Source organism: Harpia harpyja, chromosome 13, assembly GCF_026419915.1.
Source record: "Harpia harpyja isolate bHarHar1 chromosome 13, bHarHar1 primary haplotype, whole genome shotgun sequence".
NCBI lineage: Eukaryota > Metazoa > Chordata > Aves > Accipitriformes > Accipitridae > Harpia > Harpia harpyja.
In genome coordinates, this window is record NC_068952.1 from 17,715,908 (window position 1) to 17,728,040 (window position 12,133).

Consider the following 12,133-nt stretch of genomic DNA (forward strand, 5'->3'; position numbering starts at 1 on the left):
GAGTGGCCATGAAAATCTTTTGTAGCACACCAAAGCTCACTGGTTGTCTCATGGCAAAATGCTTAAAAGAGCTGTCAAACTTAGACGAATTGTGCCTTTTTGCTTTTACAAAAAGTTAAGTGTTCTGAATTTGCAGGCCTTTTCTGTGATGATAGGTGGCTGTCAGTAGCATGCTACTTAGCAGGTATTTTTTAAAAAATAAACACATAAATATAAAATAAAGACATTGTAAAGCAGTGTGTGTATATAATTATATACGTATGTTGAGTGTGCATGCTCAATAATTATTTTTTTTTACTCATAGGGGTGGGTGATCAAAAAAGTTTGGAGACCACTATTACAGGTTAAAGCTAAGGTTCAAAGGTCTGCCATGAAGCTTAAGAGCAGCCAGCTGATAGGCAGCAGGTCTTGATATGCTCAGAAAAATAAGCATCTTTGGATTAAGGCTGATGATTTCTGCTAGGCAGTAATATATGCAGTGTGATGCAGAGCCTGCATGGCATTGATCAGGGGTAGGTGACTGAGGTTCCATCTCAGGGGAGTGCTTGCTCCCTTCTGGCTTGACAGCCACTCAATCAAAAAGCTGTCCTAGTTTTAACAGCCAGCTTTAGGTGTAATTACAAGGCTAACCAGATAGAGTTCTTAATTTCAAAATAGTTGGGAGTAACATTGTTAGCGTTGGTTTATTGCATCTAGTGGGAAGGCTGGGAGTAGGGGTCTTGAGTTCTGCTTTGATGCAACTAAGCAGCCTTGCACAGGTTACTTAAATTTTCAGCCTTCATTCCCAGCTTATGGACAAAAAGGTCTTCAGATAACTTTATTTAGGGTTACTGGAATTTTCTGCCTTTCTACCTTTGAGACTTACATGAAAAATACCTCAAGATTATAATGGATTGCTATGAATATACAATAATTCTGTATAATAGGAAGCAATGGTGAAAGAAGTTTGTGCAGCTTTCTTGCAAAACAAAACTTCTCTCCTCCTCCCCACCTTTCATGAGTTGCAGTATGTATGAATGAATGTGTTCAAAACCAAGGGCTTCTAGGCCTTTCTTCCTGCTCTTTATCTATTTGCATTGCAAATAAATCCTGAAAAATCGTAGCTTAATTGCTGGGGAGATGAGTGTCGAGACCCATGATGTGAATTATTTGAACTGCTGTGAATAGTGGCAGAAATGATGCATAGTGCTGAGTCTTGCCTATGTCAACCTAATCCCAACTGCTGCTTTGGCTTGTTAAGGTTCGGGCTGTTTTGCTTTCCAAGACACTGTAATATAATAGTTTGATTGAGCGCTGTGCTCTTAAGTTCAAACCTTAGCAGGCAGGGCAGGCTGGTCATAATGCCATCTCTAAAATGGTTTGGTTGTGCTTTTAAATTTTGTCTTCGAAAACTGTTTAGTATTCTGCTGAACTTTGATTAGTCAGCATGCATGTGTATATGTTTGAAGAGCTAGTCTTAAAAATAGTCTTATTTCAATGCTAATTGATTTTCTAGAGCCACGCTTCTGAACTAGGCTGAAAGCTGCATGCTAGAAGTGAAGTGCACCCTCCCCTTGGGGACGGCTACCCAGAATGACCTGGCATTCGCCACAGAGTGAAAACATGCACACAACTAGTTTCCCTGCAGTAGTTGCCATGCAATATGTTCACATCTGGCTTACCTCAAGATAAATTACTTACCTTCCTGTAGGTGGAGTAGAACTATTGCATGCACTTAGCTTGGCAGCATACTGGCTTCTGGCCAGGATGGCCTTTATGTGTGGCCCAGGAGCATACGTTCTGTAACCTTGCTCTGCAGACTGGTGCTGATGCAGTTGGCAGGCATGCAAGTTCCACCCTAAGCTGTCTTTTCTTTCAAGTTGCCATAGCTGTGTTCAACACAAGTGTAGCACTAGGACACAACACAAGAGGTAAGCTTCATGCTCTATGTGGTGTTGTGTTTCTTTGATCCTTCCTTAGATTGCCAGGTAGCTCTGATGCTCCTGGGCTATGGGGTTTTAGCAGCTGCAGGCTAACACTGTTGGTAAAAGTGGTGTGCTGCTGCTGACCCTGAATTCTTGCACCATGAACCCACCATTCCTCAGTTGTGTAAATTCATCCAAATACAGGAGGCTGGAAGTCTGTGTAAAAAGGAAAATGAAAAGAACCTGTGAGTAGATTGGTATAGTCCTCCTACTCAGAAGGAGGAATGCTGCTGTTTGATGAACTAGTTTATGAACTGGAGGAAAAGAAGAAAGCCACCTTGGCCTCCTCTTCTCCCTAGCAATTGTGCAGTCTCCATCTATGCGCTGAGGCTTTCAAGACCAGGCTGGGTAACGCCCTGAGCTGGCGCTGCTTTGAGCAGAAAGATTGACCTCTTGGGATCCCTACCAGCATGAATTTTCATATTTATGTTGCTGAGAATCTGATACTGTATGTCCATGTGCACATGTATGTTCCAGTTCTGGTAATAACATCACCTCAGAGCATGGGAGCTACATGATATGATGTCTTCCCTTGACAAGGACTGAGTGAGATGAAAGTGGAAATAAACCCTCATAAAGTCTCCCCTTTCAGGTTTCCATAAATGAGAGCAGTGCATTTCAGCTTTAGGAAGAAATCAGTTCAGTGATGCCTCTTACAAACCTTATGGGTTTGGGTTTTTTCTGACATAAATGCAGAATAGCTTTAGAAGGGGACAAGAAGGGGCAAAGATTATAGAGACATCAAGAGCTAGAGATGAATCTTTGGGAGAACTAGAGATGAATGGAAGCCTTATCTTTATGCAGGAAAGAAAAGCAGTGTTTCTATACATAGAAAGTTACTGCCTCTGAAGTGGGTAGGAAGAGTTTGTTCTTTTAAAAAGGATAATCTGGAAGCATGTCTCTCTTTAAATCTTGAGCTTGGGCCAAACTCTATTAGAAATCTGTATTTTCACTGTATAAAACTTTCTTATGGTATATATGTATTTATATATTTAAATGTGGGCACCCGATTCATATTAGAAAAATCTTAGCATAGATAAGTTATAAGTTGGTATTATCTTACCATGACTGGTTGTAAAAAATACCCAAGTCCCTTTACCTTAACCAGCTACCAAGAAAGCATATGGCTTTATGCTTTACCCAGAAGCTAATTCTGTCTTAGCAAGAGCTACACTTCTCTTGCTAAATCCAGTGTGGAAGTAGCATGTGCTTTTGTGGCTCTCTGACACTTCTTGGGAACTGAGCTGAATTTAAAATGTATGTTGTGCTGCAAAGTGTTTTCTGTGCTGATAACTGGGGGATGGAGAAGAGTTAGTGGAATTTGTGCTCTCGGACTGGATGGCTTGTAAAAAGTCTTGTCCAACTGCACCTTGAGCAATTCTGTAATTGTTGGGGCTTTACACTGTGAGGACTGAGTTGGTGGCTGCAAGAGCAGGAAACTTTTGTTGTTATTCTTCTGTTCTTCACTTTGTCTATTGGATTTGCAGTTTGTTTGCTCTAATTTTTCTTTTCATTGCATTTCTGTGATAGGGAAGAATAGCCCTGTTCAGATTCTGTAGAAGATTTTATACTCTGATGACATCAGGTCAGTGCATATGGTATTAGAAAGAACCATGACTAATGTCACATCACATGGGTCATTTTTCCTTCTTGCCCTTTACAAGTAGAAAAATGTGTGCAATGTAGCATAGTATCTGTTTTAATACACTGTATATTGCTCTGTACTTAATGTGGCAAGAAACCTTTCTGGAGATGTTAATTCGTTCCCCTGTCTCTGATCAACCCTAGCTCTGTTTTTCTGACTGCATGGATGGGTACATTTGTTGTCAGTACTTGATGCTGGTAAAGGCTGCTTGCTTTCCTCTCACATGACAGAGCTTAGAGATGGTAGCTCCTTGCAGTGGGCTGTAGCATGTATGTAAATGTTTTTTTATCAGCCTGTTGTCTCTGTGTGACATCTCCCACGATAACCACCCCCATACAGACTGTGCTAGGATGGCTCTTGCAGTTTGATTAAATGCTGCATGTGTATGAATGTCAGTGGATTGTACTGGATTTCTTTCAGGGCCCTCAGCCCCACTTTGCACTTAAGGGGATGGTGACTCTGAAATGAAACACTTCTTAAATTTTACTTTCAAGTAAGGGGAATGACTAGAAATTCAGAGGTAGGTAAAACTGAGACAGATCTAAGAGGAATATTTGTAGGCTGATTGTTCTAGCTTCAGCACTGGATGTTTTCTTTTTCTGTATAGAGAGTTAACATCCTCTTTTCCCCTTCGAAATAGAAGTTTTGAAATAATAGGAAAGCAAACCATGATATAAAGCCAGAGACTTCATAGATGGACTAGAATACAAAATCTGTTATATGTTGGATGCTGTACAATGTGTATGTCAGTAGAAAGGAGAGAACACAAAATGAGCATTAGTTAAAAGCACCAAAATGATCGTTATCCCTGGCAGTTTGAAGTAAACAGTTACACACTGGCAGTTTGAAGTAAGTCCACTCCCCCTGCTCTACTCTGGTCAGGATTTTCAAGGGTGAAAGGTACTAATGTGTGTTCCTCCAAGATACAGGTCCTTGAGGGAACATGCCATGCACTTCTGACTTGGGAGAAGGCAGAAGGAGTGGGGAGCCACCTCCCGAGCTTGCACCAGTGGGGCATCTTCTCTTCTCAATGCACTGAACTAACTGCTCACGTCTGGCTCAAATCTAAGACATGAGATAGGGAAACTCCTAGCAGAGTAACCAAGGGGACAAAACAGAAATGTTGAACATGAGAAGTAAACAAAGCTAAGACTGCCTAGGAACCTCAGGCTCCTCTAGCATGAGTGTTCATATGCGTTGTTGATCATGGCGAAACCTGGCTCCCCGTTGCTGCCTCACTGCAGCTTGTTGTCAGACTCCTGAAATGAGCTGTGCTGTAGTGCTGGGCCTCCCGGGATTGCGGGGACCCAGGAAAGTGTGGCTCCTGGTACACACAGTGGCTCCTCAGGTGGAGCAGAATCTTTTGCCGTATGCTGCAGCTGTCTAAATAGCTTCCTTGGAAAGGCTGTCCAGACAGCTGAACTCTTTCTTCTTTCGTCACCTCTGTGGATCTGGGTCAGGAACACTAGGATTTTGTGTTACATGGTACACATTTTTCATTGGTATTAGGGAGTGTTGTTATATATAAAATTTATTGGGAAGCATGTGCTGAACTTTTTACGACCCATATTAGGCTACGGGGCACCAGTGCAGTTGTATTTGGTGTAAAGACCTGAGTTTCCAAGCAGTGGTGTATTGTAGAGATCCAGTGTGTCATAAGAACCTACAATGATCAGAGTAAAATTGGTGTGTGGATGTGTAACCTCTCCAAATAGATTTAGAGATGTAAAGGATGTCATAGTGTGATGCCAGACAAGGATGTGATAAAAGTTTTTCATGTAGGGACAATAGCTGTGGGTCTTCAATTAACGAGCTCTTTGTTTGTAAGTGGGGTTGGATGATGATACAAGAAAAGAGTTTTAGTAGCACAAAACCCAGGGTTTTTTCCTTTCTTTGGAAAAGAGGGTGATCTTGTGGTTAAGAGTCTCTTGTGCCTTGCCAAGAGCTTGTTGTGTGTCTATGTGCAATTTGCATGTGCTCAGATTTTCCAAGAGAGGCCTCAGATTTTCCAACTTTGTTTTGGTATTTTTTTTTCTTTTCCCCCTCAAAACTGCTGCTTATTGAAAGCTTCACTTGGAATAGTGGATGCTTAGAAATTATCAAATCCAGTGCCAAGGTGTTTCTGAAACAACACTTGTGTTGAAGCACCCAAAATCTATAGCCGTCTTTGAAATACAGGCCTTAATTTCTCTGCTTGCTCATCCCTACCAGAGGGATTGTATGTCCTTTCTTCATAAAGTGTTTGAAAGGCGCTGTAGAAGCGTGCAGTGGCAGTGTGGGTTAGAGCAGCATGACAAAAATGCCTTGCATGCGTAGGAATTATATTTTTCTGGGGGTCTTTTACTGAAAGTCACTAAAACAAGGGAGAAACCCACCTATGGAAAAACTTTCCTGTCAGATGGTAAATGAAGGAATAATACGGCCATACTGCTGTTGGTGGGCTCCAGTTAAAGGTGTTGCCATTTTGCAGGTCTGTCACTGGAGCGCTCAACCAACTCAATTGCTTCACGTGCTCGACTGTGTGAAAGAGAGGAGGAAGTCATGGCTTGTTTTGAGACAGCATGTGTCATTGCCCAGGTGTACTTGCAGGAGCTTGAAAAGGTAAGAAGAAATGTGCTCAGGGTGTTACCTGGGGGCCTGGGTGGAATTTCCAGGGTTTTGACAGCAAAAATGATGGGGAAATGCCAAGTGATCATAGACAATAAGGAGTATGAGAACAAGTTGGAAGGAGTGAGATGTCTCAGTATAAGCAGTTGCAAAACAGCAATTTATCTGGTCTCTGCCTGTTTCCTCTGAGAATGAGGTCTGAAAACCAGTTTTGCCTGTGGTAAAGCACTGAATACTTCAGATATGCTCAGGTGGTATCTCAAGCTTAGCTCTTACTAAAGAGGGACTACAAGCTTTGCATAGCAAGTGCCAGCGTGAAGAAACTCAAGACATTTTACATATTTGCTGTGTAAATGATACACAGTAGTGGATATTGAGATCCCTAACGAGCTGAAAGCAACCTTTTTTGGGTCAGCCATAGCAATTTAATTGCTAGTGCTTCACCTTCTCCAAGTGAAACTGGAGGAACCTAGATCATTAGTTAGCAAGTAACTGCTTAGTCAGTGGTTGGCTAGGATGCCGAGCAAGATGAGTACTGTGAGCCCTCCACTGAGCTGTAATACGTGCCACTGATTTGCTGGGCACATGCTTAGTAGTCTCTGTAACTTTGCCTAGCTGAGTTTAACAGGGCACACCATGCGCTTCCATGCCCTTCCTTTGCCACACATTATGCTTGACACCAGCAGCACTCATGGCAGTACATGTTCTTCTGTAACTTAACGGCTTTTGACCTTCTGACCAGATATTTCTGCGCTTCTCAGCAGCAAAGGTGTGTTCCTGTTCCAGGTTTTGTTTTTAATTGCATTAAAACAAGAAAAAATGAGCTTAGTACATATATAAAAATTCATGAAGAAAGCCAGCTAACAAGTTGTCTGGTCTATTTCTTTGTAGGAAAAAACTGAATGGCTTTTTTATTTAAAATTAAGTACTGTCCTTCCATTGTGGAAGGACGAGTTCCTGCCAGTACCGGGCACTGTAAATGTTTTTGCTAACAGCTTTTGTCTGCAAAGAAGTCAAAAGAGTTTGAACAGTAATTCATTCACCTTCTGGACATAGAGACAAGGATGCAGGATTACTGTTAGATGTACTAAAAGTCCATAGGCCTTCTCCAGTCCTGGATTTAAAACCCTGCTTTGGAATCCACACAGGGCAACTTTCAGCAGTGAAAGCTGTTTGTTACTAGTAAGGAAGCAAAAGCAAGAAGGGTTTGATAGGAGAAACAGAGGAAATGTTAAGATTTTTTCATCAGGACTCCTGATAGCTTACTAACTCTTAATAAATATCTATGTTATGTTAAGCTAGACATACCTACTCAAACATTGCATTAATATTTCTGGGCAAGACACTGGACCTCCGTGGTTGGAGTAGTACTTCTGAAGCCCTGGGTATTAATGTGTAGCTTTCTACTTACTTTATTAAAGGTTGGAAAGTAATAAGGGATGGTGTTTCAAAACTCATATTGGATGCAGAATATTTCATGGAAGTCACTGTATAGTTTATTTTAAAGTTGACTTTGAGGGGGTTTTGAATACCTAATGAAGGTAAGTGTTCAGGTAGTCTGAGGAGGAATCTGATGGCCGAAGCTAACATTTTATTGTTGGAGATGTCTCTGGCTCATGAGGAACTGGCTAGTTCAGCCAGTTGTCTGTAATCCCAGATACTTCTTTACTCCCCTCACAGACCTTAAACAACACACATTCAAGGAGTATCAAGGGCAGCAACGTGACTTACTCTGGGTTTGAACTTTCCTACTTCCTGGAAGCAGCTCTACAGAGTGCCTACGTGACTCATTTAAAGAAGGGGTAGGTGGATGCAGATGTTAATAAAAATAGATAATGTTGCATGTTTTGTCTCAGAACAGATGAAGGCTTATTTCTTTGTATATGTTCTGTTCTGACTTTTTTGCTGCTGGCTCACCTCAAGTCCCCTCAGTGTCCGTCCTTCCCTCCTATTTGTGTCTCTCTGTCTCTCTTAAGAGTCCTAAGCCTCCTTTTTCCAGACCCACAAGTAGGGTGGAGTAGAACAATTTTGTTGTCTTGACTCAGCTCTGTTCCCAGTGGAGATGAGGGGAGTTTGACTGTAAAGAGAGAGTAGAATTTACACTGCTGTGTGCTTTTAAAATGTTCAGCTACAGGGCCTGGTTTAGAGCTCAGTGAAGTCTTAAGGGTAGTTTCTTTCATTTGTTTGTTTGTTTGTTTATTTAAGGTCTTAAATGTCCCAATCAATACCCCAAATCTGTGTGTTTTTACTAGAGAGAATGCATGTGGGAACAGGGCTGCTCCAGGGTATTTATTATGCCTCTGAAATACAGCTCCCAGTGAACCTTGGAAGGGCAAGAGGAGTTGGTATCTGCAAGCCTACAGTGAATTTCACCTGAGGAAAACCTTTTCAAGAACAATAAAAGAGACATTGTTAATGCCCACTTCCAAAGGCAATTGGTGAGGGCACTCTGTTCCCTAAACCAGGCCACATATTCAAAACATGGTCAACTCTGTTTTAGCTGACAGAGAGATCGCCATGTAGGGAGAGTGTCTTTTCAACATGTGTAAACAGTACTTTTAAGAATCCATCATTCCCTAGTCCTGCTCTTGCACTATATTATCCCATTTTTTCTTAAGGAATCAGATACTGAATTTCTAACTGCTCTGTGTAATATTGCTGGTCAAAGTTTTATAAACTTTTTTTAAGCAAACCATCTTTGAAAGTATTTCATTTTGGCTGGGTTTTTTTACCTTCACCCCCAGTCAAAGATATTTTCTCTCATTTTCTTCACTCCTCCTCCTTTTCCTGCTCAATAAAATGGAGAAGAAAGCAAAAAGTGAGGGGAGATTGAAAGGAAGAAAATTAGAAAAAAAATATCCCAGCAAATTCTTCTGTAGAAAATTGATAGCATTTTTTGACTCTGTTGGAAGAGGCATGGCTTCTTGTTTAGGGCGTTTTTGCTAGTTTTTTATCCCCCAAGAATGACTTTAAATGCAACTTCGACTAGCTTCTGTGTTCTGCATTCTTTCATTAAAAGCCTGCATGTACAGTGAACCTGTACTCGTAAGCATATCCATGAGAGGTGCCTTCAGGTAAACCTTGTTTAACCCAAAGGCTTACAAATACACAAAGCCCAAATGTTGTGAAATGACCCCTTTAGTCAGGTGAATATAATTTTATGTGTTAAGAAAGTATGGAGTTATAAGTCTCAGTATCACCCTGGCAGTAGGCAACAGGTAAATGGTTTTCCCGGGTGAGTTGGTTGTTGACCAGCCATGGGCACAGTGTGTGCTTTCCTAGCCTTTTGCCATTCTCATGGCGAACAAAAAGCTCAGGTCTTGCCAGTAAGCTCATTAACTATCTAATAAAATAAAATCTCATTTAGAACATATGGCACTGATGTCTTCTAGGCACCTTTGGAATATCAAACTCAGTCATGTTCATTTTATTCAGCAATGTTTTACACTGAACTGATGAAGACTGAATTTATCCAGTGGGTTGTTTTAGGTATTACTGTGGGCCCTGCTTGCTCCCTTCCCATGTTATTTTAATGACAGCCTTAAAAAAAACCAAACAAAAAAAACCCCCAAAACCACCACCAAAAAACCAAACCACAACACCAAAAAACCATACAAAAAACCCCCACAAAAAACCCTACAGGAAAACAATTTGGAATAAAAGTACATGTGTGAATTAAGCAGTGCATTGATTATAAGCTGAATTCCTGCAATAGCAGCAAAATGTTCACTGTAGCTGTCTCCTGATGAAAAAGCATCCCAGTCGGTGCGATGGAGCTCCTGTGGCTGGGACGGGAGCAGAGACCCACGCGCTTCTCGCCTTCTCCAGTGCAAGTAAGAAACAACAGCCAGGGAAATGAAAGGTCCGGTGAGGGGGAAAGGAGCCCGCTGGGACTCCGCAGCTTGTCTCTGTGCCCTCAGCAAGTATTAATGTGTGGGTTTTGCCACGAGAGGGCGTAAGCGGCATTAGGATGTGTTAAGGAAAGAGGAGGGAAGTGGGAACAAGCTTTTTAGGATGCTTCATGTGTATAATAAATTCCTCCACCTGATATTGAACAGCTCAAAGAAACACTTTTGTTCTCTGTCGTGGTTTAACCCCAGCCAGCAACTAAACACCACGCAGCCGCTCACTCACTCCCCCCCCACCCAGTGGGATGGGGGAGAAAATTGGGAAAAGAAGCAAAACCCGTGGGTTGAGATAAGAACGGTTTAATAGAACAGAAAAGAAGAAACTAATAATGATAATGATAACACTAATAAAATGACAACAGCAATAATGAAAGGATTGGAATGTACAAATGATACGCAGTGCAATTGCTCACCACCCGCCGACCAACACCCAGCCAGTCCCCCGAGCGGCGAATCCCTGCCCCCCACTTCCCCGTTTCTATACTGGATGGGACGTCACATGGTATGGAATACCCCGTTGGCCAGTTTGGGTCAGGTGCCCTGGCTGTGTCCTGTGCCAACTCCTTGTGCCCCTCCAGCTTTCTCACTGGCTGGGCATGAGAAGCTGAAAAATCCTTGACATTAGTCTAAACACTACTGAGCAACAACTGAAAACATCAGTGTTATCAACATTCTTCGCTCTGAACTCAAAACATAGCACTGTACCAGCTACTAGGAAGACAGTTAACTCTATCCCAGCTGAAACCAGGACATTCTCCTTATTGCTTCCAGCGTGTTCAGGTAGGAAATAAGCCTTGGATGATGAATGCTCAGGCTGGCAGGGGGTTGTCCTTCCCCAGTGGCACATGTGTACAAAAGAAATTGCAAGTGTTTTATTCTTGTCTCACCAGGCAGAATAGCTGAAGGATAAGAGTGGTGGTGTCATGCTTTTGTTCCTGCTAGCAGGCACAGGTGTGCTCCTCTTGGAGCATGGTCAGGGTTGCCCTTTTCTCATGCAGTGGAAAGAAGGCACCAGTACAAAACAAAGGTCTGGTCTCCCTTTCAGATGTTGAGCTGCCAGCTGTAAGGACCAGCAAGTCTTGCAGCTGTGGAAGTCCCAGGTGCTTTTAATAAGATGTTTACTTAAAAATACTGTGTTGTTGAAAACGTGTTTCCTGCAGTTGTTTGCCCTGTTGCATCCCAAGAAAGCTTTCTTTTTTTCTTCCAGTGAGCAATGTTGATGCTGTGGATGCAGAATATAGGCAGGCAGATGCTGTCATACTGTAGGAGGCAACCAGTTGTCTTTCATGTTAGCATCTGCACTGGGTTTTGTTTGGGTTTTTTTCTGATGTGGATGTGTGAAGATTAGGCTCATTTCTTACTGCCTTTCCTTTCAAAGTATTGAACAGTTATTACTACTTTATACTGTTATGGGGGCTTTGGCCAAGATACTGTTAGTATTTTCTTAGGGCAAACAGGCATCACCTGTATGAAGTAATGGTTATACATATGCTGCTCTCTTAATGGCACTTGCAGTATGTGTGGAGTTTCACAGGCAAGACAAGAAGTCAGAGCTTTCTAGAGGATGTGGTTGGTTTTGGAAGCTCTAGATGGAACACTTTTGAACAAAATGAATTTCTGAAAAATAAATATTAAGCACTTATTAGAAATCAGATTTCCTTATGATCCATCAAGTTAGGACCTAAATTACTTTGGAAAACCCTGATGAAAATGCCTAATAGGGAAAGCTTACACAATTCTCTCTCTTCCCTTCTCCTGTCAGTCTCCTGGCAGTTTTCTGGGGTGCTCAGCTCCCTTTTTGAAATTTTGTAGGCTTCTGTTGCAAGGGCACTTTGAAAGAGTAAGTTCATGTATGTGCTGTTTTACAGTAGAATCTAATGTACAAAGGCAGGCAGGACAGTCTCTGCTGGACTATTTGTCTCTTCTGGGGAATTTATGTGGGCTTTCTTGTCATTTATGTCCTCTTCAGTCCTCACAATCTAGCATCTTATCCAGGACACCAGGACACT

General features: G+C 41.9%; 1 protein-coding gene across 7 annotated transcripts in view; it reads left to right on the forward strand.

Annotated features, from left to right (window-relative positions):
• The window catches only part of TTC7A (tetratricopeptide repeat domain 7A), a 184,818-nt gene that overhangs the window by 16,979 nt on the left and 155,706 nt on the right, over positions 1-12,133 (forward strand). For all 7 annotated transcript variants that reach the window (XM_052805960.1, XM_052805962.1, XM_052805963.1 and 4 more), the window contains 2 exons: positions 6,080-6,210; positions 7,897-8,018. In XM_052805960.1, the coding sequence (XP_052661920.1) occupies positions 6,080-6,210; positions 7,897-8,018 (253 nt within the window). The remainder of the gene's footprint in view (positions 1-6,079; positions 6,211-7,896; positions 8,019-12,133) is intronic.